The 26,527-nt window shown below is 41.2% G+C and overlaps 1 protein-coding gene across 4 annotated transcripts in view; it reads left to right on the top strand.

Annotated features, from left to right (window-relative positions):
• atf7b (activating transcription factor 7b) overlaps positions 1–3,305 on the top strand; it is a 13,708-nt gene extending 10,403 nt beyond the window's left edge. For 2 of the 4 annotated variants that reach the window (XM_016678667.1, XM_007566085.2), the window contains exons 10-12: positions 501–689; positions 775–880; positions 1,025–3,305. In XM_016678667.1, coding sequence (XP_016534153.1) covers positions 501–689; positions 775–880; positions 1,025–1,260 — 531 coding nt within the window. In that variant the 3' untranslated portion in view covers positions 1,261–3,305. Of the gene's footprint in view, positions 1–500; positions 690–774; positions 881–997 lie in introns of all 4 variants that reach the window. The other 2 variants (XM_016678668.1, XM_016678669.1) reach the window with 2 other exon arrangements.
• The last annotated feature ends 23,222 nt before the right edge of the window (positions 3,306–26,527 follow it).

Raw genomic sequence — 26,527 nt, 5'->3', positions numbered from 1 at the left:
TTTTAGTGTTAAATCCTAAAACATGTTGTCAGTTGCTATGGCAATGAGTCTGTAGCGTGGCGAATACCTCTTTCCCTTTGCTGTGGATCATGGCACGAAATTAATACCTACATTTCTAAGTTTCACTGAGTTAACGCGGCTATGGATGACATGTAAAAGATTAGTCTTTTTGCCCCCCAGAGTTGTGTGCCTGCGCGAAATTTCTGTACGTCAAATAACATACATGGCGTCTATATAGTCGTAAGTCAGTGCCTCACCAGCAATGAACCTCACCTCACGTCACTGATATACACACACACACACACACACACACACATATATATATATATATATATATGTTAAAACCTTCAATGTCATAATTATTTGCTACTTATGTGTCGGTCTTGCACACAAAATCCCAACAAATCATCTTGCAATGCAACATACCAAGGGATAATTTACAAGTGATCATGTATATGTCTGCAAGTGGCCCACTTTTACCCCCCCTCCTCATTCTCCAGGTGTCCCCTGCTCAGCCAACAGGGGGACGGCGGCGGCGTGCGTCGGAGATGGACCCCGACGAGAGGAGGCAGCGTTTTCTGGAAAGAAACCGGGCGGCCGCTTCTCGCTGCAGACAAAAACGAAAGCTGTGGGTCAACTCCTTGGAGAAGAAGGCAGAAGATCTCGCCAACATGAACATCTCCCTAACAGTAAGCTATGCTGAACATTTAAACGTGTTTTGTGGATGGTCTGGGGATGACTGAATGAATGGTGAATATTTTGTGTTGCCATCAGAATGAAGTGACTCTGCTGAGGAATGAGGTGGCACAGCTGAAGCAGCTCCTTCTAGCTCACAAAGACTGCCCTGTCACTGTCATGCAGAAGAAGGCAGCTTTCTTAGGTAACCATTCGAGATCATTAACTAACATGTCTTCCTGTTTCATCACAACTTTTAGTCAGCTCTCATCCACCATCTCATCCATCTAATGTGTTATTTTTACTCGCTCACCTCTCTAAGGGTGAATGTTGCTCTGTCTATCCGTAGCTGCAGGAGGAGAGGAAGCCTCGAGGGAGGCTTCCACCGAACACATCGGCTCCCCGGCGGCGGTCATTCAGCACGTGCCGTCACCCGCCGCCGTGGCCTCGAGCCCGGGGCCCACCATAAATGGACTGAGCGTCCGGGCTGCAGAAGCGGTGGCCATGTCGGTGTTAGCCGGCATGGGCTCGGGCCAGCCTGGAGGGGTCGTCATCGCTCCGCAGTTGCAGCCAACCCCGAGATGATGTGCAGGCAGACGGCAGCCGGAATGAACTCGAGTGACATTCAGAGGCCGCACCGGCGCAAGGCTTGGTGTGAAGAGGGAACCCACCCTAACTCCCGTAGATACCCCTCCTTTTCCCTCCTGAACATCCTACAGTAATCACACAAAGACCTGGTGCGGTACTTCTGCCAAACCCTCCTCCAGCAGGCTCCCTTTTCAGAAACGCTTCACCACTCTGTGTATGTAAATATGAATTATGTGTCGAACACTTACTCTGCAGGGTTCGGGGTCAGTTATGACAGAAATGGTTTTAGATCCAGAAGAAAAATATGAAATGGCTTTTTAACCATTTAGTTATTTTATTTCAGCTTGGAAAGCAGCAACAGTCCAACTTCTTCCCACACTGGCTGTGATGAGGTTTGTTTCTTTCCATGCTAACAGTTTTACTGTAATATATCATGATTGTTTTTTTAATTTGTAAAAAAGAGTTTTGAACATCTGCATTTGTTCATATAATGTTTTTAGTTACATCTAGGAAGAAGATTATTGAATATGCCAATGTTTTTCTCAATAAATTTATATCTAATGGCGTTATCAACATTAAATTACACTGGATGTGGGTGATATCCATCCATTTTTTTTCCTACCCAGTTATCCTTGCAGGGTTGCTGGGAGGCTGGTGTCTATGTCCAGTGGTCATTTAGTAAGAAGCGGATGATCATCAGTCCCTGTTGTTAGCATAAATAATCCAAACATACAGAGAAATCAACTTAACTCCATAAATTAAGTTGAATGGAAATAAAGTGAAAAACTTAAAGAATAAGTGCTAAATGTAGAAATGTACTACACTATATGCTACTTGGTAGAAAGGGTTTCATTGGTTGTGGCAGTTTCAACATTGCATAGATCTTCAGTTCTTTCCATTTATGTCAAGCTTCCTGTTTGGCAAGAAAGCTGACTCACCTCAGTGTAATCAAATCTACCTAAAAGAGTATAAATGAAATGAAGCTTAAGCATGCATTTTCTTCATTAGTGGAGTTTTGTGCTGTGAGTATAATAAGCAAAGAGTCCAGGTTGGTTCATTTTTTCCAAAATACATTTGATTTCATAACTAAATGTATGGATTAGGTTTTGTTGATTTCTTTGTCACCAACATCTGGTGGGAATTTTATGTAGGTACTCCATTTAAAGATATATTCACAGGTAAAAATGTTGACATGTTTAATGCTCATTTTCAGTTGTAGCAAAATCTTTCCAGAGTGCTGTGAATGCAGTCTGGAAAAACTTTCTCTTCTTTTGTTATTTTATCATCTGTCTTGTACTTTTTTATTTTATAAATGTTTGTCTTTTTTTCCCAGTCAACTCTTTTAATAATAATGCACTCAATGAAAGTTGGTTGAGTTCACAACAAAACAAATCGTAGATGTGAACACAGTTAATCCTGTGATTGTGTGCCCCTTGTTTTTATTAACATGTAACCCATTTAGAATGGATATCATGATATTAGTCAATTGTATCAACCCCCTACTGACTGCATGGATTACTCGAGGGTGAATAATACCACTGTTTGTATGTAGCCCATTATACTCTCACTGTTTTGTAACATCAATCTGTAAACGTGAAAATTGGCCCGGTTCTGTTAGGATTCCATCATTGGCCCCTGAAAACTTTGGGCTATTGGAATACTTTTAATTGATAATCACAAGTGACAGGTTTTAAACCCTTTACCCAGACATTTCAGTTGAGTAAAGAGTAGTGCAATATATTTTTCTATTGAATATCAATGTTCTTGCTTTGAGCGGACGTGTGTAGTCCAGCTGCTGACAGGGTTTGCTCTATTTCAGTCAAACGCTACAGTTACGAGGTGACCAAAGGAAATGTGAAGATTATTGTTGAGTGAATGGACTGTTAATCAGTGTACATGTTAAAGTTACAAATGGTCTGATTGGGAGCTTTATACCATAAAACTAGTGCTATTACATTATGAACCAGATTAATTATACATGCACGGTGCTTCTTTTGACTTTCTTTTGCAGCTTTTTAATATATGACATTGTTCTTCCACGACTATCGACTATCATCTTATTTTTATTTTTTTCCTCGTTGCTGTTTTTATAACATGTTTTAGGCTTCTTGTTTTCTGTGGGAACGTTAAGTCTTATTTTTATTTTTTTCCTCGTTGCTGTTTTTATAACATGTTTTAGGCTTCTTGTTTTCTGTGGGAACGTTAAGGTGTTCTCCATGTGATTGTATGCACCCTTTTGGTTAGAGGTTTTTATTTTTATTTTTCTGTTAGTGTTTTACTACATGGGGTGGGAAGGGGGCATGTTGAAAATATCTGTGTGGAGTAAGTTTGTTCAATACTCAGGCCTCAAGATGGGAAATAACTTGTGTATAGTCTCAGCTAATTAATAAGTTGTCTTGGACAAACGATGAAATAAATTAATGTATAACAAAAGGTAAATGTGTTTTTTTTTTTTTACCTATCTGGAATCTTAGCTCTTAGTATTGTTTTAAATAATTAGACATCAAATACTCTATATATGTATCCAAAATTCAAGATTTTCCCTGTCTTTTAATTTTAGATTTCTTTATGCCTCTTTGTGATCCCACATTAGGAAATCAATGCACAAGGTATCTTAAATTTTCTTCAGGTAGGAAAAAAAAGTGGTTATCTTTTGTTAAATGAGTGAAATAATGAAACCTTTTGGTGTTCAGGTGTAAATAAAATTTTATTTTCCAGCGATAAATAAAAATTAGGCACTAATTTATCATGTTGTTTATCATTTATTATAATAACCTTGATTTAACATTAAATTTGAAATACATTCCAATTGAAAATGTTTGAAATCCCCCAATACTGTATTTTATTATTCATATTATTATTTGTACTAATGAGAGTGTCAATAAATATCAATATATTTTAAAAATATCATTATAGAGTTAACTGTGCGGTTTGTTAAAAGTCATACTCATCATAAATGAGTATGTTTTCAAGAGTATTTGTAGGGTCATGCAGGCGACACGGTAAGGTGGAAAAAACCCCAAACAGTTCTTATCATCACCTTTATCGTTACAATAGTATCACAAACTATTGTGATGAAAATTTGCCGTGAGTCCATATCGCCCCTATGCCAGGTTGCCATCTTCCACCTGGGGTGAGTCAGGTGAGGTGGAATAAGCTTGTTTCACTTCCAGCTGCTAACAGCAGAGGGCGCACCGAGTCCACTTCCTGCCTCCACAGGGTCCAATCATCCCGGGTCACGTGACTAACGGACTCCTCTCTGCCGACTTGTTCCCATCTCCCACAGTCATGGCGGTGTCGGGGAGTCGCGGAGATGTAGTAAACAGCACCGCTACCACGTCTTGATTGTTTATCCCCCCCCAGCTCCCTCTTGTAGCCTCTCGCCGGATCGTCACCTGCTGCCCTTCGAGCTCATCAGATCCACCCCGCTGGCTGCGGAGCCTCCGAAGATGACCGACCGCGGCGTTGATCTGTCGGCTCTGCCGAAAGAGGTCAGGGACCAGCTGGCGGAGCTGGACCTGGAGCTGTCCGAAGGTAGGCTGGATGTTCCTGCAGCGGGTTCAGGAGCTTTAGATGCTGTAGATTAGGTGGAAACTGGAGATTTATTTGCGGGTTTGTGTTCCTTCGGGGACTGACAGGGTCTCTGTGTCAGCTGGTTGAGTCACGAATATAGCAAAAATATAAACACACACTGACCCCCTTTTTAAAACATGAAATCCCTGCCATTTTTACTGCTACACGTAGGGATTATCATTTATAGTTTGTGCGGGGTGAGGGGGGGGGGTTATGTTTTTTTTATGTTTGTTTTTTTTATGAGACATCTGCAGTGATTTCTTGTTCTTAATCCGCATTATCATCCTGTAGTTAGTCCATATTGGTGAAATGAGCATCCATCCACTCCTGTTGTTGAATGTGGGTCAGCTTTGTCATTCCAGAGGCCCTGTGTATGAGGATCAGTGGACAGTGTTGGTGTTGTGGCCCATCCAGCATCCATCTCTGCTGCTCTCAAAGCTTCAACTCTGATCTGCAGCACATAATGAAGGCTCATTTGCTTAAAAAAAACAAAACAAACAAACAAAAAACACTGCTGTAGGACTAGAGAATATGGATCTGGATGTTATGCAAGTCTCCTCGTCACGTTGTGAATCACTAGGCAGAAACTTGATTTGTGCCGTGCAGTTCTCTGGTGCCTGGAGGAGGATGAGTAATGCCATGCTTCACATAGAGCCAAACAAGAAGAGGTATGTGCCACTAATGATGTCTTAGCCCCTGCTGCAACACAGAGCCCCATGTATACGTTTAGCTGTCCTGTCTGTCGGAGCACAGGTGGAACTTGAGACGGGAACCTTGGTGGAGAAAAAAACTGTTGTCATTTTGTTCATAGGTTGCAAAAACCACAAGCTATTTCTTTAAAAACATCTCAATAGTTCTGGTAATCTTCTAAAGTATTGCTTTTGGTGTTTGACTGTTGTGAAAAATGATTTTTTTTCCCCCTTACAACATTCTTCTGTTTTTACCTTCTTGTTGGCCTTGGATGTTTTGCACCATCAAATAGGTTTTAGTATCAGACAAATATAACCTCAGTAATCACAAAAACCATTTTTTTTTTAAATGAAATGTTTGTGTTTTTAAAGGGGAAAAAAATCCCAACCAAACTGATTCTGCCCAAAAAAGCTACTTTACCCCAAAACCCACTAACTGGTTGTAACCTTTCGATTGCTGCCTGTGAGCCTTTTAAATTGATTTGGTGTTTTATTTCAGCCACATTAAACCGTTTTAGACCAAAGCACAATATCTCTGTTGGATTTAGGTCCAGACTTGGACCTAAGGCAGTCCCAGACCATCACTCTGCCACCGCCGTGTTTGACTGTACGTATGATTTGTTCTGAAATGCTTTGTTGTTTTAAGACCAGATGTAAATATTCAGTTTTTCTCTTGTAAGTTCACAGGATATTTCCCCCCTCAAAAGTCTTGAATATCGTCTACATGTTGTTTCTGGCGAATGGGAGATGGCTACTTTTGTCCAGCTGTGCTTTTGGCCTTGAAACCCATGTATGCCATGTTTTCCCACGTCTTTCTGTTATTGTCAGATCATGAATACTAAGCCCTAAAGTGAGGCATGTAGTTCTTTAGACGCAGTTCTGGAGTCTTTGTGGCTCCCTGGACGTGTGGTTGATGCTCCTTTGGGAGTAGTGTTTGCAGGGCGACCTCTCCTGGGAAGGTTCACAACAGTTCAGCGTTTTTTCCACTTGTGGATAATGGCTCTCACTGTGGTTCACTGGAGCTGAAAAGCCTTAGAAATGGGTTTCGAATCCTTTCCAGAATGATTAGATGTCAGTGACCCTTTCTCATCTATTCTCTATTTTCTGTAGATCTGTGTCTAAATGGCATTTTGCGTTTTAGATCTTTTGGCCGACCTCATGTTGTCAGACAGGTTCTGTCAGGCGTCGGAGTGGATAGTGAAAGAAAAATGTTATAGTTCATTTCTTATTTTATGATTTAACAAGTGGGATGATTACTTTTTCGCATAGCGCACGGTAGATTTGCTTTGCTTTAGTCCCTTAATAGATGGAATCACCACTCTGCTTTTTTTTTTAGTTTTTTTATTTACTCACTTTGTCTTTGATATTAAAATTACTTCAATGATCTAAGTTATTTAAGTAACAAGGCTGTTATTTTTAAATTAGTCATCAAAGTAAATACATTTCTTGGATTCAGTGTCAAGTCAAAGTTTCTGGGACAGCTCCACGGCTAATAGTAAATTCAGACTGTTGTCGGTTTTAGTCTCTTGAGTGAAGCTGTGTGGTAAGGTGACACCTCACATCCCTCTGTAAGAGCCTCAGTCCGTCTCAGAGGGCCGCGCTGTCGTTTGAAACATTAGATCAAACGTGATGAAGCGCTCCTGCTTTCCAGATGCTTCCTCTTCTTCTTCTGTATCAACACCTTCTGGTGTCACGAAGCGTCTTCGCCGTCTGTCCGACGTCCACTCGGGATGCAAACGGCTGACGGCAACAAGGCAAGAAGCAGCTGGGCACCCAGCGAGCCCGAAACTTTGTCGTGGATATCTTTTACATGGCAACAATTCCCTCATTGTTGTCCCCGTAGATGGGATTCCCCCTAGCAACAAGCGTAGGAAAATGTGCATCAGCATCTTTTATGTCCTGTCTGAAAACTCGTAGGGCTGCAGTGTGATGTGCATTTTGCTTCTGTGCGTGTTGGTGGCGATAGTCGCAGCTAGGAGAGGAAACGGAGCAACTCCACCTACTTTAACTTCCATGACTGGAAGGACACAAAGAAAACCTTTGACGGGGTAAAAGGTCTTAGTGACTGAGCTGGGCTGGAATGTAGAGCACTAAACCACAACAGTTTAAGCTGCTCTGGACGAGGGTACAAGTGTCCAGTGCTTATTCCCGGCACTATGGGGATTATGGTGTTTGACCAGGTTGCTGTTCTTCACACGGCCGGACTCACGTAGCTATTTAAGCTCCGTTTAGAAGGTCTTCATGCGATGGGACGTTCGCCACAACCCGGTCACTTCGCATGTGTCTCCCAGAGCACCTTAATAACAGACCTCATTATTTTTTTTTTTGCTGTTTTTTTTATGTGATTGAGTTACTGAAAGTAGTTCATGATATATAGCGTCCATGTGCTTTCTTTTTATTGTTTGTTTTTACATTTCAGTTAAGTTTAAGACCTGAATAGTGTGGCATGCACCTGTTTATACCTCCACTAAGTTTTCCTTTTTTATTTTTTATTTTTTGCTTTAACTAGGGGATGAATCTACTAACTTTCCACAGCTATACACTAAAGTTTCTTTTCTATTTTTTTAAACCATTTATTTTATTTTTATTTTCTTTGGACCAAAGATAAAATTTAATAAAACAAAGACAATACAAAGAAACATACGAAACTAGTGAGAACAGCTGTCACCAAATACATCAAGGTAAATGTACAGAATCTTTAAAAGCCACTACTGTTAGATTTTATGCAGTCTGAAAGTTTGATTTTAAAAGTGCTCATTCTTCACACAAATAAATTCAATTTCTAATAAGGAAATATTTAAATATAATGCTTCTCAATCATTAAATATATCTTATAAAAACAAGTGAGCAACGACAGAGCTGCAAAAAAATAAATAAATTGCATGTTTGGCAATTCTCTGTGAAGTAGCCAAGAGACTTTTGGTTTCATCGACGTACATATTCTCAATTAAATTTAGGTCTGCACTTTGACTAGGCCACCTTAAAATATTAATATACTTGATCCAAACTATTGCATCATAGCTCTAGATGTTGGGGGGGGGGATTTCTAGAATTGCCTTTCATTCATTTCCATTAACTCTGACCAGTGTTCCTCTTTCTGGTTAAGAAAAGCAGTATTATCCCCACAGGATGATGCTGCCACTACCCTGTGTTTGATGTGCAGCATTAACACACTTTCTGTCGGGATGTGAAATCGGCTGCGCTGCTCTGAGAAACAGATTTGATTGTATTGCTGTGCGCTGGGCAACAGCAGTTTGTGTTGGTGAGCAAAGTGGAACGCAGCGTCCATCTTAATGTGGAGCTGCAGCCATATCTGTCAAGCTGCTCCTGACTGAAGGTGGCGAAACGTGTCGAATGGACAACTATTGCACACACACACACAAATCTGGACTTCACGAGAAAGCGTCAAGACGAAAGCAGTTGTTCCACAAAAGCCATGCAGCAAACATGTGGAAGAAGCAGCTCTGATCAGATGAAATCCTAATTTACGACTTCCAAAACTTTACTTGCAAGAAAAAGCTGATGTAGCGCAATGCTAAGCTCACTGCTGGGGTTAATGGGAAACCCTGTTGGGCGATACAAAAATAAACAACACCTAGAGAAAAAACAACAAAGGGAAGAAACAAGGGAGAGAACATTGTGGTGAGCTCCAGAGACGATATTCGCGTTAAGGAGCTCTGTCTCCACATTCGCCGGCTACTTCCTGCTCAGCTGTCGGATGTCTGCAGCTTCTCCAGAGTAATTTCTTGGCTCCCTCTCTTATTGATGGGTTCCTTGCCTTGCCTGTCAGTTTAGATTAACGGCCATGTCTTTGTAGATTTGCAGCCATGTGATACTCTGTCCGGTTTCAGATAATGGACTGAACAGAGCTCAGTGAGATGCATAAAGCTTGGGCTATTGTTTTACAACCAAACCCTGGATTAAGGCTGAGTTAGAAATGCCTGTAGCCACCGTTAGGTTGCTGTTTTTTTTTTTTTGTTTTGTTTTGTTTTATTTGCTTCACTATTTTAGCTCCATTTGCTGCTAAAGGTGTGTATTTCTTCCCAGTCAGGTCTCATCTATCACTTCTCTTATCAGTGGGTTCAAACGTCAAATTAGATGGAGATTACTGAACCTGACGCTCCAAAATGGCAGTCCCTATGCAAATGAGTGACATCATGGTGCCATCTTGCATTCACGGAGGCAACCACCATGAGGACACTGGTAGAAGAGCCGGGAAAAGCTAACAACGCCAGTGTGGTAGCTGTCAAGGAAGTGCTACCAAGTAGAGCAGACAGATAAGGATATAAATAGAACAAGAGATCAGATGAACTTATTCATGTGTGGAAAGGAAAATGTTAAGATCAATCAGAACATCAAACGTCACTCCAGACCAAGCGAGAAACAGATTGTTCTGTTGTAGTTTGTTCCACCTGGAAATTTGAGGATGCTAATGTAATCTTGCGATAGACCACACACTAATGTCAGAAAAATAATTTTAAGATAAATTTAGATTTATTTTTTTTTCCCTCAGCGACTCTAAAACCTGTAGAAAAGGAATTTGCCTTCTTCAAGATTTCTTTTATATCTTGACTGAAAATGTAGGGTTCACACAATCAAACAAAAGTTAATGTGAGGCAACTTTGTATTTATTGGGATTTTTTTCAATGTAAAACCAATAAATACAAAAAAAACTGTTCAGAAACCATCAACATGTACATTGCCGTGGAGGATGTAAGAGTTGTTTTAATTCAACCACAAGTGCGACAGGGTTGTTTAAGACTATGGCAAAGCATCTTCATTGGATTTATGTCCAGACTTTGACTAGGCCACACCACAACCTTAATTTTTTTTGTTCTTTTTTTGGCCTCCTTTGTGAGTCGTTTTTGGGAAGGTTCATCGTGTTTTCTTTGTGTAGTTCATGACTCTCCCTGTAGTTCACTGAAGTCTCACAAGCTTAGAAATTGTTGTGTGATCTTTTGCGTTACGATCAGTATCAGATACGTTTTTAGTTTCTTAGTTGATGATTTGTCTCCTTTTGAGCTTTTTAAGCTTCCTGATGCCAGACAGGAAGGAAGTTCTATTGGAGTGATTTTAAAGGACTTGCAGAAACCAACCCTGGATATGGCCAGTAAAAAATAAAAATAAAAAATCGTCATAATTTGAAAACTGCCTTCTGTACTTATTAAGAATATATGATTCTTCTATACTGGAAACTTTTAAATGTGATTAAAAAACAACAACATAACAAAACCTGTACGGGGGCAAATATACTTTTTCGCAGCGCTGTCGACGCTTTAAGCCAAGTGGAAACTCACTCCGGTGCCGGTGATCCATGCCATCTGCACTGTCCCACTCCACATATGTGCGTGCTGCTATAGACGTGTCCCGTAAACAAACAGTTTGGCACGCTTTGCAGCTACTCGAGCGGTTTTTCTCGGCTTCATAATTCGATCATCTCCTCGGCTCTTGCTGTAGAGGATCGATAACGTCTGGAGACCATCTATCTCTCTCGTCTCCAAGCACGTCGGCAGCCTGTTCTACACAGTGGGAGAGGGAGAGAAATGAGAGATTATAGTCCTGCCTGCATCTCTCAATCTAGGTCACAGAGCATCAGGGGGCAACAAGCCTAGCTCATTTAGCCTGTGAGTCACATTAGGCTGAAACTGCTGCTGGGGATCTCTGCCTCTCACACGCCCACCAACAATAACTGCTTCCTGTCAGGATTTCTTTTTTCCCCCTCGTCTCTTTATAACAAAAAGTTACATGATCTGGCCGTTGGTTTAGAGTCCGAAACCCGCCAGGCGTTAGTCAGCTCTTTGACCTGTCTGGTAATCTTGATCTTGCAGAAAATCATTTAAATTGAATCCACACAGATCTAGTTGAAATTAGATTGGTTGTCTGGAAATGAAGTTGCTTGAAGGTTATTGGGATCAGTCAGCACTGGAAGTGAGAATGGATGGAAAGATCTTTGCCTTTAGTCTGAGGTTTCCAAAAGGCGACCAACTAGACGAACACAATATACATCCAAGTTACAATCGTCCCCGTGACTGAAACGTGTGTAGCAGTGAATATGTGGCAGACTTAACATGTTTAAGTTTGCATGAATACAACTAGGGGCGCACTGATTGCCAATTAAGATCTTTAAAAAGTCTGACCTGCCGACTTTTTACAGGTTTTTGCTTTTACTTTTTCACTTTTAGACAGTTCAGTTGTACCAATTTTGATACCGATATTTTTATTTATTTTTTTGTCTGAAATGTTGCTCACTGCTGACCAAAAACAACACAAACATTTGCCCCATATTGGCTGTAAAATATCTTGAGAATCCCCAAGACTTCTAGGGAAATATTCTGATTCGACTGAAGTTAGTTTTACATCAGAGTGCTACAGTCTGGGATTTAAGAGTTGATATAACCAATGAAACCATGAGTTCTCTTAGGAGAATATCAAACCATCAGTTTTTGACCTTAAATTTAAGAGCCCTCGGATTATGCAGCAAGAGAACAATCCAAAGCGCACCAGAAAATCCACCAGATAAAAATTGTTCTGGAATGGCCTGAAGTCTGGGCTTAAGTCCAAATGAGATGCTGTGGTGTGACCTTAAACAAACCCTCCAATGTGGCTGCATAAATACCAATTTGTGATGGAGAGGAAGTCATAACTCCTCTGCAGCAATGTTGAAGACTGATTGAAAAGTTACCACAAAGGCTTGAATGTAGTGTTGCCCAACCAGTTATTATGTTTAGGGGGTAATTACTTTTTCACTGCAGAGGCAGATTGGTTTGGATTTTTAATTTTATTTTTTTTTTAATAAATGTGATTATAATTTGAAAACAACTTTTAGTGTTTGCTCTGTTTATTTTGCTCTGAGATTGAAGCACATTTCATGATTTGAAACGTTTAATATTAACAAAATGAAATTGGAAAAAACTATTTTCCTTAAGAAGGAAAATAGTTTTTTTTGCAAATGACCAAACATTTAACATTTGAAATATAATGTCGTCGTGATAAAGGAACAGTCAAACATTTGTTGTAGTGCCACTGACTAAAAACGTGAGGTGGTCAAAAATGTAATCAGCAGAATAAAATAATTTATGCTTACGTCTTTAGAGTAGATTATTTAGGGAAGGGAAAATTTTAAAATATTGTCTTCCTTTCTTAAAACCCATCGGATAACACCAGTGGCGCAACTACACATTATTCAGGTGGATGCGAAAACATAAATGTGCGTGAGGTACGAGTTGCACAGCTTTTAGATGGATTTGTTTATTGCGTGTGCAAACTCCATTGACAGGTCCCGGGAAAACCCCCCCAAACAGATTTCAGTCATTAAGTGTTTCAGAGGAACAGCCCTCTGATTTTCTGCCTTCCCGCCTGGACTCGACCAAACACGATGAAAGAAAAAGTTCTGGCACCGATCATGTCTTTTTTTTTTTTTTTTTGTTAATATTAAGCCTTTAATTCGGCCAGGATCACAGACAAACACTGTTAAAAATGTAGCTCTTGTTCTGAAACGACTGAATAATTTAGAGGAGACTCCGGTGCACCCCTTCACAGAGAGCTGCACAGTCAGCTGGGGAGCTGAATCCTGAATCATCTTGCTTTCATGTTCACAGGGAGCCTCACATGGGCTTTAAGCTGTCGCACCTGCTTTTTTATGCCGTCCCATTCTCGTTATTACGACTCTGCGATTCGTTGCTTGGCTTTGGCTGGTAAAAATGGCAAAAGCTAAAAGAAATAATTCAAGGTTGTTGGTGGTTATTGCATAGAGAGCAGTTAAGTGCTCTCTATGCACTTAACTGCATAGAGATAGGTTATAGGTTAGTGTGTGTTCACTCAATTATTTAATAGAAGAAGGACTCAGCCAGTGAGCGCTCTGTCATTTAATCTGTTTCCTTCTAGCGCACATGTTACTTTCTCCTTTATCATAGACCGGCCTGTGAATACCGTTTCTTTAAGACTAAGTTGTGGCTAATCTGAATAAACTAAAACGTATCATTACCTTAGCAGCTTCCTTCTGATTGCCAGAATCAGTATTTCGTTCTTTAATGCTCTGTGATCGTTTTTAGTCGTCACCCCATGTTGTCGCCTCTTTTTGCTCCACCTGGTTGCCACCAGCTCACCTCACGTGTTGCCCCCCGTCATGGACTTTCACCTGCTGTTGTACTCTCTGAAATTTCCATAAACTATTCCAGATTAAAATAGCCATATGTTGCAGCAGCAAGCTGTGAAAGCTGTTACACATGGAACGTGATTTGCAAGCTGTAGTTCCTTAAACAGTATTGCCTTAAGAGTGATCAGCTTTGTTGTTGTCTTTTTGTCAGGAAGTATTTCTGAAACAGCTCAATTTATTGTCTTTGTGAGTCTCATATGCATAAATTTTTTAGTGGTGTCGAGGCTGCAACATGAGAAGGCGGTCTGTGCTTTTTTTTTTTTTTTTTACATGTGGTAATTGCTCCTGGCTTGCCAGCTGAACCTCGGTAGAGTAAAACGTTTTCATGACTGTTTCACACTGAAGGACCACCTACTGACCTGATACGACTCCACAAAAACAGCAACATTACCTGGATGTGCTCCTGTTAATAAAATTAAAAATCTACACGTTATGAGAAAAAATCCTTAAACAAATGGCAATTTTTTTTAAATCACCCATTTTCAGGATGTTCCTCAGATATTTTTCTGTTTATCTGTTGCATTCATTCTTCTTGTCAAAGCACAACAAAAGAGTTTGCATGTTGAAGGAGGTGCTTAAATAAACTGGACTGCAGACTGTTCATCAGACTGTCTCTCTAACTGGATCATCTCTGTCCGGTTTTCCGGTTTCTGCTGGCGTCTGGAATTGCGTCACTCGTGAAACCAGACTTGCTTCTGGTTTCAAATCACAAGAGCTGTTCAACTTCAGCGCTCTGAGGTGTTTAGACAGTAAATAAGGTTGGATATAGACTATAGTGCTCATGGTGGCAGCGGCTCTGTTACGTTAGCTCTGATTTGATTGTTTTGTTGACTTTTGTTCATAATTCTTTTGGTTAAGGTATTGCTTGTTTGGACAGCTATTCCCTCTGGTTTTGAAAGCAAAGGATTTTTGCTTTTACTTTTTCACTCTTGGACAGTTCAGTTGTTATGATGTGTAACCGTGGCGCCTGAAAATTTAAACTATCTCTTCTGTTCTTCTGGTCACATCTCCGACTCTAACTTCCCCCCTGACCGATTTCCTAATCTTAAAAGAGAAGCAGCAAAAGCAAATGAGGAGGATCAGCATTGCTTGTCCCCCACTGATTGTCATCCAGGGCATGTTACTGTGTGGAATATCAACTTTGTTGCCTTGAAATTGAGCTGTTTGCATGTTGCGACTGTCATGAGAGTGTCGAACAACAACAGTCGTCAGTCAAAGGCTTCTTCAGATTTGAAGAAAGCCTGACTTTGACCAGAGGTCCTTCCTGCCCACAGCATCACCATCCACAGCGACTCCTTGAAGATACTTGGATTATGCGCTTGGGACAAATGAAATATTTTTTGAATAGAAATATTGAGTAAGAGTTTCTGTAGCAGCAGATGCCAGTAAATGCTAACGTGTGCCTCAGATATGTCAGTCCCTGCTTCCTCCTGCTTTTTTATCACAAAGAGAAAACTTTGCATCCGGAGGCAGGACCGGGACATCAGATTACGTACCTGCACTTATTTGCCTTTTGTCTTTGTGACCCTTGTTATTACTGCTTCTGGGCCTCTTGGGACAGTGTGTGTGTGTGTGTGTGTGTTGATGTCATCAGTCCCATCAGGGATGAGTTTAATGAATGTGTGGAGGAAAACATGATTCTCTTTGTTGCCCCTGTTGGCCACACCCAGCTTCCTATTCCGCAGGAGGAGAACGATTGGAGACCATTTTCACCCTGCTGGGCTCGTAATACCAGTTTTGGTCTAAACCAACAGAAGTACACATGTGTCTTCTCTTTCAGTAATATAATCCACTGTGACAGAATATACACAGAGGTCTCATTATACGCGAGATAATTGTGTTTTCTTTTGGTGTGTCTCTGCAGCTCCAACCTTCTAAAAAAATAAAGAAAAGAAAAGAATGCATGTCGAAATTACGAACAGCTTTACAAATGTCTTTTCAAATATAACCTGTCGGGAGCAATCTGATCGAAGAGAACAGCTGTGTGTGATCCGTGGAAAACATTTTATTGCGGGGAACTATTTAGTGTGCTTAAAGTGGAAGAAAATGGTTGCAGGGTTTAATTTGAGTTCGCTCACAGCTTCTTTGAGCAGCTGCATAAGCCTAATTGTCAGTCACACAGCGTATTAGTGTTGACATACTGTGGTCTTGTACCAACATGCACAAGTTCACAAGCACAGGCGCAAGAAAAAGCAAGAGAACCCTCTGAATGGCTCCACATTGCAATCATACACAATCATTCAGGCAATGTAAAAAAAAAAAAAAGAACATTTTTTGTGCTGCCAGTAAATAAGAAACGTGGCGTTAAATATACAACCTTGGAAAAAATTGAGACCACATCAAATGATGAGTTTCTCTGATTTTCCTCTTTATATTTATATGTTTGAGTAAAATGATCATTGTTCTTTTATTCTATGAACTACTGACAACATGTCTCCGACATTCCAAGCAAAAATTTAATTATTTGTAGAAAATGACGAAAAAAGATGCAGTGCTTTCAGAACTCAAATAATGCAAAGAAAACAAGATCATATTCATTTAGAAACAACAAAACTAATGTTTTCACTCAGGAAGAGTTCAGAGATCAACGTTTGGTGGAATAACTATGAGGTTTTCAGTGGGGTTCAGTGCAGTTGGCTCTTCATTTTTTATAGAGCTGTATATTGTGTTGTGTAAAAAAATTAACTGCATGTTCATGACAGCCACTACAAGACCTCATAATACTCATAGTTATTGCTCGTATCATCAGGATTGTCCTAAATATTACAATTGTTGCTTGAATCTACAGGAAAATGGTCTTGAGCAGTGAGGAACCCATTTCATTTAAATAAATTAAAAACCCAAACATTGTTGTTGTTTAAATGGTAAATGGCCTGCACTTGGAAAGGGCTTTATCACGTTCAAGGTCGCCACAATGACAAAGTGACTGAGACAGATGGAGTGGGGGGGTAGGGGGGTTAACTGGCTGCTCCCCTGTTACAGGACGAACCCCTTCCACCTGAGCCACTGCTGCCCCTTAAAAACACGCAGGGTGTTTACCATATTCTTGACATGTGTGTGTCCGGCTACTGGTGGCTGTACGCGATGAGTTGGGGTAGATTAGAACGAAAACGAAGCCTCTGGGAGGCCTCAGAAGATGTTTATTCTGCAGATAAAACCGCGCCAGCTCTTTGGACCTCAGGACCTTCGTTTTGCTGAATAAACAACAATCCTGCTGAAAATTACCGACTTGAGCTCAATCAACGAAGGCATGGGGGGAAGGGGTGTGAGGGCACGGTGCCAGCTCATGACGGTGGAGTCAGCACACAGCATCACAAAGATTAGACCGGACTTTGTAGATTTAAAGTCGCATTCCATATAGGTTGTTTGATTTTTTTGTTTTAACGAGTAGGTGTTGACATAAATTTAGGTTGTTTTCTTGCAAGGCCAATTGAGTGTAATGTGATGGGGGTGGGAAGCAGAGCAGAGCGAGAGAGAGAGAGAGAGAGAGAGAATGAAGATGTGCAGCCAATTACTATTCAGCCCTAGAGGCCGCGGGGCAGAAGGAGAGCGACCGGCCGAGCCGCAGCTCAAATATTCCCAACAACAGAAAGTTGGAGAGCGTTCGGGCCAGAGAGGACGGACGACTTTGATGTTTTGCATCGTTCTCTTTTTTTTTTTTTTTTTTTTTTACGACCCGGCTGTCCAACCAGGACGAGCTGCGGCTGTCTCGTGCAAAGGTCGACTGAAATCATTTGATCGTGGCGTCCGGCGCTGGGGACAGACGTGACTGGGTCACTGTGGGAAAGTGTGGTAACACAAGTGAGGCCTTTTCTCTCCCCCTCATGGTGCAGCTGTGGTTTGACCCCTGGCAACCCTGTAAATTGGGAGCAGACAAGTACCGGTTCATATTTGTGTTTGTGTGATGCACATTTCGCAAATGCAAATATGTAAGGTCGTGATTATTATCCACCAGTTTCTCCGATTCTCTTTTTTTCTCCCCAACATATCCGGTGACGGTAACAGTTTAACTCTCTCGTCCCTAACTGCTGGAAAATGATCCAGATGGAGGAGCGATTACTTTGGGTTTCGGTTAATGCATGCTGACCCCTCCCCCATCCCAGTCTCCATCTCTTCCCCTCTCTCTGTGTTTCTGCAGAGAAATTGCCTGTTCACATAAGCTAAAAATAAATCATGTGACTGAGCGCAGCCAACTGTACTGTTCATGCATTACTTATGGAAGTGTTTGCCTTTCTTCCATATTTCTTCCACAAAAAAAAAAAAGAAAAGATGCTCCCCTGCCTCTGAGTTGGTATTTTTGTCGGCGTGAGCTCCCAGGCGATGTCCTTGCAAACATGAGCTTTCTTGCTTATTCCCACTGTCTGTGGTTTTTCCGCTGCCATGTGCCAAATATTTAGGCAAGGCCATCTTATCTGCGATGATAAACCACGGAGGTAGAGGCACAGAGCTCGTACTGATCAAACATCTGACCATGGTAACCTCAGCTTTCACTTTCCAGCATGTGAAATTACTTCAGCAAAATATGCAAAAAAATAAATAAAAGTGCTGATTTTACTCACAACAGTAAGACCAGTTGAATTTTGCATCTGTATTATAAACGTGTCAATAATCCATCGGTATTTTCCCAGAAGTGTCATTGTGGTCATTGTTCTTAGACGACCTCCCATGTTTATGTTTTTCACAGTTATAACTTATCGGCCTCAAAGCTCTTCTGGATGCATGTAGCCGCCTTGCCTCCATGCGTTTCTTCCGGCACCAGAACCTCCAGAACCAAACTGGAGTCTCTGACCTGGATTCATCTTTTTCCAGCTGCTGTCCCAAAAGATCCGGGACTCAAAAACTTCATGCGTTGCACAAACACTTTATGCACTTTATTTTTTCTTTTTTTTTTCTTTTTATATATTCAATTGTCTCAAAAAAGGTGAAAATAATAATGAGTGATGAATTTGGATTCAGAAACTTTTATCGTCACTCCATTTCTAATGAAAACACCCACTGAATGCTAATCAAAGTATGACTAGCTGATTGAAACAGTCAGTCATAATGTACACAAAGTGATGAAGCTCGCCTGTTTGTCACTGCAAGGTGCAGAAAACTTTTTAATTGGTCCAAGTGTTAATAATTGTCGAGAAAAGCTCAGCGCTTCAGGAAACAAGTTTATGATTTGTTAACAGGTCTTCACCTTATTGAGGCAGGGATTATCTTCAGTTCACCCAGGAACAAATGGGAATGAACGATCCGTCCCTGATGGTTTTTCTGGGAAAGTGGCGAGAGGCTCCACAGATTGATTTCTTGTACATGTGAAAATCTGACAGCTCTACCCACATGAAGGATTAGCGTCGAGACTGCACGGCCCCGGTCACGGCTTTGCTCGCCTGCTTCCTGGTCAAGGCTAAAGTCAGGGCGATGAATTAGTATCGGTCCACCTCTGTCTGCTCACTTTCTCCTTACTGCCACCATGTCCTATTCTGTGCCTCTCGTCATCTTCTTTTCATCTTCCACCTTCTCATCCGCTGTCGTCACTTCTCTCCGAGTCTCTGAATCACCCTGTCCCCAGCCCACGCTTCTGTCTCCGTCCACATTTAGTCCTGTTTTGTTTTTCCCTTCATTGAGGCTCATCTTTGACGCCCGCAGCCATCTCTAGAGATCACTGCAGCACTGTGCGCACCCATCTGTTTTCACCCTCCTGCCTACTGGTTTCCAACGCGGGTATTTTTCCCTGTCGCTCTCTCTCCTTCCTTGATCGCAGATGGCTCCTTTCGAAATCAGAGGGAGTCACTGTTAATTCATGCAGTCATTGGCGGAGAATGTTGATAACTTTGTCTTTTATTTTGTCAGGCGCAGTCGATGGATAAGTTGTTGTGTGTTTATTTTTCCTGCAAATTTAAATCTGAGTAACATTTTTGCTTCACAGGTGACATCACTCAGAAGGGCTACGAGAAGAAGAGGACTAAACTCCTGGCTCCCTACATTATCCAAACTCCAGGTAAGATCAGATCGCCTCTTAGTTTCTGAGAACACACACAGACTCCAACTTCTACTGGATATCTGGACGCCTTGCATCACTGCTAAGATTTCTACCACAGCGGAAGCCATTTCAGCCTGTTTGTGTTGGGTGGCTTTACTGTTGTGGCCGTCCTGCATTTGTCCAGATGTTTTCCTGAAACCATGTCATGCAAAAAAAAAAAAAAAGCCCCCAAAAAACAGATATACTTCCTGAAAATTAAATACATTTTGTACCATAAGATACAAACACCAAATTTCTGAGAAAGGCTGTTATTTATTTGAGCAGCATCTAAATATTTGTGCTCATAAAATCGATCAGAAAGCCCATTTTCTTATGACTTCCAAGTAGAAAAGTGTTGGATATTGCCAAAACTAGAGACGCTCCAATCTATATACAAATTCCCCAGTTTCCCTTTTAAATTGCCTCACTGCTCTGCACACTGCTGCTGAAGGTAGGAAACCGGCCTTTCTTGCCTCAGTGACAACCTCCACACTGAAGAGTTTTACTATTAGTGCCACTTATTGGCACTCCAGGCTTAGTATGTCCAGAAATTGCGTCGAATGAGGCCGGCGGGCTGAAAACGAGCCCATTTCTGAGGGCTTCTCAAGCTGTTACTGGACTGTTTTTTGTCCAAAATGTGAGCTCACACAGTCTGGAACTTTCCCTGTGCATCATCAAGTTAAAGTAGTGAAGGTCTTTGTACTTTTCAGGGTGATAACTGACCTTTTGTTCCCTCAGACCTACCAGTATTGAAACACAGAAGTTCTACTCACATGAAAAACTACAGATGTTCTAGTTTACATGGGACATCTTTCCCACTAAAAGAGGTTTGATGTTTTTGTTTGACAGTGGCGCCCCCTCAGAACGACGCACAGCCCCCTGCTCCCAGTTCGTCCAGCCACGTCCCCGCTTCGGCCCCCGCCAACTCGTCCCGGTACCGTGAACGCCGCTCTCGCCGGACGCATCGCAACGGAGGAACCAGGGATGACCGCTACAGATCAGGTCAGGAAACGGCCGCGCTTGCTTCTTGCTTCTCAAACTTCGAGCACCTTTGATGAGCCTCCGTGAGCCGGGCTTGATGAGTGAGCCGGTGTTTAAAAGTCACACAATGGGCTGTCTCAAAGGGACCAATTAAACAGGAGTTTATTGGAAGCGTGTTTGTTTATGGGAGTGTGAGGAGATTAGAGAAACAGTCAGCAGAGGAGGGCTGCAGCTGGGGAACCCCTTTGTGAGGGGCCCCCACTCCCTGCAACATGATGTCACTGGCTGGATGTGTGTGACGGTATTGATCCTGATGGGGAAACCTGATGGTGGAGAGTCTGAGCAGTCGAGGTGAAAGGTCACCGAAACCACATGGAGAATACTGCTGGTGTTCACTTGGACGTCTTGCTGCTTCTTATTGTTATCGTCTCCTTCTGCTCTGCTCTTGTGGGAATCACAGTAACACTCCAGCAGGCTCGCCGTGAAGCCGTATGAACCAGAGCCTGTCTGTTATACCGAGTTACTGAGGAAATTAAAAACAACTCGGGGAAACAGAGGGAGAAATCAGAGCTCAAAAATCCAAAATTCAAGAGCGACTCGGATAGGACCGACTCTAAACGTGCCGATCCAACATTTCACACGCAGCAAGAGCCAGAAAAGCTGGAGACCGCTAAGGCATTCAGAAGGAACGATGTGGATTGAATTCGAATAGCACTCCTCTAGTCATGGCAGCCACTGAAAGCTGCTTAACGACAGCAACATTCAGGGGAGGAAGCTGGAATTGAACCCATAACTTTCTGAATGCAAAACGATTGAACACTAAATTTTTATCATTATTATTAAAAAATGTATATATAATTTTACATTGTTTTTGATTTTTATATAAATAATGTTAGTAATAGTTTCCCCCAGAAAACTTTCTATGCCCGGTGGTTGGGACGCTCGGCAGTCATTCATCCAGCGGCCCGCCGTGTTTTTGAGTTAAAGATTTTTTTAAACTGAAAGGAAAGTTGAATATATCACTTCATAATTATGTGTTACTGGAAGATTAATATCTGAACACCAACTATAAAGTAATATAGGTTAGCTCATGAAAAACTGCTAAGCCTGGTGGGGGCACAAGTGAAGCCTGGTGGCCTGTCAGGCTTATAACACTCTGGGGGAAACCCTGGTAAAGCAGTGGTGTCTACACTTTTTTGCCATATAGACCCAAAGTTAAAAGTAATTTTTTCTTTAAAAAGTATTTTTTTTTTTAAACTGCAAAACTATTCTATTTTTGCTTACTCCACAGTGAACTAAAAATGTGATATTTCACTGAAACCACAGAGCAGCTCAATCTTTGTAAACCTGTAAATTGTGCTGCAGTTGGTAGCACGTTTGCCTTGCGTTCAAATCCCGGCCTGAAAAGAAAACTGAAAGTTCATGTTGCTCAAGGAATACTTTGTGTTGCACCATTCTCTGTTTTGAAAAAAATAAAATAAAAAATCAAATTTGTCAATCTAGCCCTTAAAAATTAGATACGTGTCAGTCTGCATTAGTAACCTGTGCTAGGGAGCCACATTTGTCTAGTCCTGTCGTCCCACAAAATCATTTCAAGAGTTCCACCCTATTTTGTTTTTCCAGAAATTTAACTTCACTTCATCTTTATTAGTTTGTGTCAATTTTTGTCAAAACGATCTGCTGTTTTTCAAAGCCTCAACATGTTTTTTTTTTTCCTGCATTCATACATGCAAGCTTTCCACTTTCTATTTTTACATCAGCTGCTCCACAGTTTCCTACTCAGGGGACCACAGTTTGCACTTTAGCTTCAAAGGTGACAACAATGCACTGCCTGTTCAGATTATAATAAGAAAAGTAATTTGAGAGTTTTTTCATCAGGAAATGATCCCAGTTTTTGTTTCCTCAGTATTCACACTTGACTGCAACTTTTGGGCTTCTTTATTTTACGAATAGTGAATAATTCAACCGTGGCTCCGATTCCTTATTTAAGTATTTTATTGAGCCACATCCAGGGAAGCCCCAAGTGCAAGACCTGCTGCTGACGGATGAGGGTGGGGAGCTGGAAGAGGGGACAATAAGAAAACAGCACAAACCTGTGGAGTCATCTGAAATGTCAGCAGCAGTGGATCTATACAGAGTCACTGGAGGGAAACAAGATGCAGCGAGAGCTGCTGTGGCAGCCAACTCACTTCTGCTCAATGTGCATTTCATTTAAATCAATAACCCTTTACAATATATACTTCAAAACTGTGTTGAAATGTTTCAGTGACGAAGTTGTGCTATCTTTTGGACCAATTAAAAAAAAAGTGAACTCGGTAATAGTTGGATGTTAATGACTAATATTTTATTATTTGTACCAGATTTTACAGATTAGCAGTTGTAATTAGTAACGCTCCAATTTTATTGGAGAAGATTTTCTTCTCCAATACTGATTGGAGTCATCAAAAGAACAGCAATTTACTAACACAAAGTCCTAATGAGGTTCTTAGCAGCTTTAAAATGTAATAAAACGGCACACATTTCATGAGTTAACAGAAATTAGACTAGTGTCCCACTTAGCTCAGTTATTTTGATGACGCTGCAGTCTCTCCTGTCTGTTTTTTGAAAAGCCTACTTTCTCCCTTGAAAAAGAGATTTTTAATCTCAATTCAATCTTCCTGCTTAAATCAAGGTGCAAAAACCCCCCCAAAAAACTGTAGCTCCAACACAGGATTAGCTGGTTTAAGTAAGAACTACAATGATCTGTAACGTCACTTAAACAGTGGTAAAACGTTTTTACATCAAATAAAGATAACCTTTAAAAAAAACTCCAATGCTGCTTCTGCTGCCATTTTGATAAAGTGCAATGCTGATGTTAGCTGTTTTGATATGACCAGGGGTGAAAGTCGTTTTAAATTCTTGGGGGTACTATGACAAAAAAAAAAAAATAAAATAAAAAAAAAACTTTCACCCGTGGATATGACTCCTTAATAATTTGACTTGTGACATATTTCAGTGCGTGGACAAAACTTACACACATTGAAATGTCACAATGCTTCATAAACTTAGCACTTTACTTTGCAGGTTATAAAATTCAGGTAAGTAATTTTTCAACTGCTCTTTATGCTTGGATAGTGGATCGGCACATACATACTTGTAGTTTTGACACAGGAAGTGTTCATCTTCAAAAATAAAACTGTCAGGTAAATAACTTAAATAAATAAATAACTTCAGTCAAAGCAGTTCAGTTTGAGATTTTCTGTCACGGCAGCACAATTCATAAAAATTGATTTGTCAAAGCAATGTCAGCGTGTGCAATATTGCAGTTTCATAGAATTGCTCAGATCAAAAATATTGAATAGGCGGTAATATTTGTATATTTGGCCTGATGCATGGATTTTACTATCTTTTATGCTGACCCTGATTCAGATTTTGCTGATTAATGTCTTAAAACTTAAGACTAATGGTGGTTATGCTGTGATAAATGGATGGGAAAGAATTAGAAGTGAGGAAATGTGGATTAATTGGCGTTGATGTCGTCATTCTAATATTCAAAACAATATCCAATGTCATGTATGCGACCATATTTCTGTACAGAACTTTTTAAAGTTTTATGCATTCATCATAATGAGACATAAAAAGGACAGTGAGAGGAATTAAATCCAGTAAAGTTCCATCAATAAGCAGCAACTTCTGTTTGTGCCGCTGTGACACGCGCCGCAAACAAAGCAGAACTTTTGTGTACATCCACTTTAATATGTAGAAATTTCACTTCTCCATAGAAGTTGTGCAGTTCAGTTCAGATGGGTCATTTTTGTTTAGTCTAATCAAGACCTTCAAACCCAAATAACAGAAAACTATGATATAAAACATAATTTTCTAAGCTGTAAAGCCTGGCCTCCTTCAGATATTTCAGCACTTAAGCAACTCGACTCCTGCTGGACTTGCAGTAAACGCACTGCTTATCTTCCTACTCTTCAAAAGGTATGGCCTATAAACATTACTACCAATCCCACATTATTTCTCTTACTATTACGCTTCAAGTGTAAACGACAGATCGAACCTCAAACTTATGAAAAAAACAAAACAAAGTCAAAGCAAGGAATTCCCTGGTACAACACAAGCCTGTTCCCACATCAGGCTTGTGTTGTACCACTGGATTCATCTGTAGCTTGGACCTGCGGTTAAACACAAGCCCAGCTTCTAAACGCCACACTGTCTCTGTGAAACACCGTCATTCTTCAGGACACGTTTGAGGAGTCGCCCTCTCCTGACGCTCCTGTGTGTGAGAGGGAGGGAAATGCACATTATGAGGAAGGATAATTTAGCCCACAGTAATCTGTTCATCAGAGCGCCGTTTACGTAATTATAGTCCCCGTTGCCGCTGTGCAGTGGGCCGCTCTGGATTTATTTTTATCTCTCGATGTTCGAACAGTTTCACTGAAGTAATAAATGTGTTTTCTCTCAGCGCATAATTCTCTTGCACATGTTGTGTTGCATGGTCTGAGCGTGCTCTCGGTCACGTGGTGCCACTTAATGCGCCTGTGGGTGTCATCGAGTGAACAGCCATCGCTGTGTTTGTTGCTGTGTGCATTTTGTCTGTGTAGGCTTGCGAGTGGGCTAATGCGCCGCTTTCTTCTCTCCTTCGTGGCTTTGTTCTTCGTCGAGAAAACATTTTCATCACTCCTTTCTCAGATTTTAAGCAGGATCTCGCTGGAAAAAAAAAAAAAAGGCTAAAATGTTATCGCTAAGAATAAAGTAATCCTTCTCATCAAGTCTAGATGGATTTAATCTTGTAAGATGATTTATTTGAGTTTATTTGAGTTTGCTTGCGAGATCTAACTGGAAAAAGAAAATCTCCAGTGTTCCAATGTGTCAATGATAAAATAAAAGTTTTTTGCTGCGTTCACACCATATGAATCTAGAAGAGCTTCTTAGCGAGTTGGCCTGCAAAGGCCAAGGGCTTTAACAGCAAAACCTTAAACTTTAAGTCCATTTAAGTTGATTTTTTTTCCTTTTTTTTCTTGTTGTCTTTTGCCTCAGAACTAGAGTACATTGGACTCAAGGTGTGTTCTTTTTCCTCTGCCTGTGCAGATATCCATACAGAGGCTGTCCAAGCTGCACTGGCTAAAAACAAAGAGGAAAAAATGGCGCTGCCAATGCCAACCAAGCGGCGCTCCACTTATGTGCAGTCCCCCATTGAAACCCGCACACCACCAGGTAATGCCCAGACTTTTGTCTCTCTTTCAATGCGGCTGTAAATTCAGACATCAACGTATTAAACTAAACATTATCGCTTTCTTTCTTTCTTTCTTTTTTTTTTTTCTTGGTCTTTCACAGATTCCTCGTCAGGGTCTGAAGATGAGACGTCTGCACGCAGGCAGTCTTCGGCGGTCGCTCCTCAGCCTCAAGTCCATCCCAACCTGCAGAGCTCGGACTACTGGATGAACCGCTCTGCCCAGGGCTCCTCCACCTCGTCCTCCGCGTCCTCCACGATGTCTCACGGTGAGGCCAAGCCTCAGGCGCAGAGCCAGCCTCAGCCGCAGTACAAGCCGCAGTACCAGCCGCTGTATCAGCCTCACCATCAGCCCCAGCAGCAGCAGCCTCAGCAGCAACCTCACCGCCAGCCTCAGGAGCAGAGCCGCGCTGCAGCCGTGGCGGACATGCTGGCTCACAGTCGCATTGGTGAGGAAGGGTTTGATGAAATATTCATGGACACAAAAGTGTTGCATTTGTCCTACAAGTTGCTCCCGCAGTCAAAGTTTGCTAAGGACCCTGAGAAGTCTAATGTGAAACTCCTTTACTTTGTGATAAACAGTGAATTTCTCTTTAAAAATCCGATTCTGTTTAACAAACTAAGAAGATGCTTTTCAGCTACAT

The sequence above is a fragment of the Poecilia formosa genome, unplaced genomic scaffold (assembly GCF_000485575.1).
Source record: "Poecilia formosa unplaced genomic scaffold, Poecilia_formosa-5.1.2 Scaffold186, whole genome shotgun sequence".
Taxonomy (NCBI): domain Eukaryota; kingdom Metazoa; phylum Chordata; class Actinopteri; order Cyprinodontiformes; family Poeciliidae; genus Poecilia; species Poecilia formosa.
This window is presented reverse-complemented; position numbering and strand designations above follow the sequence as displayed.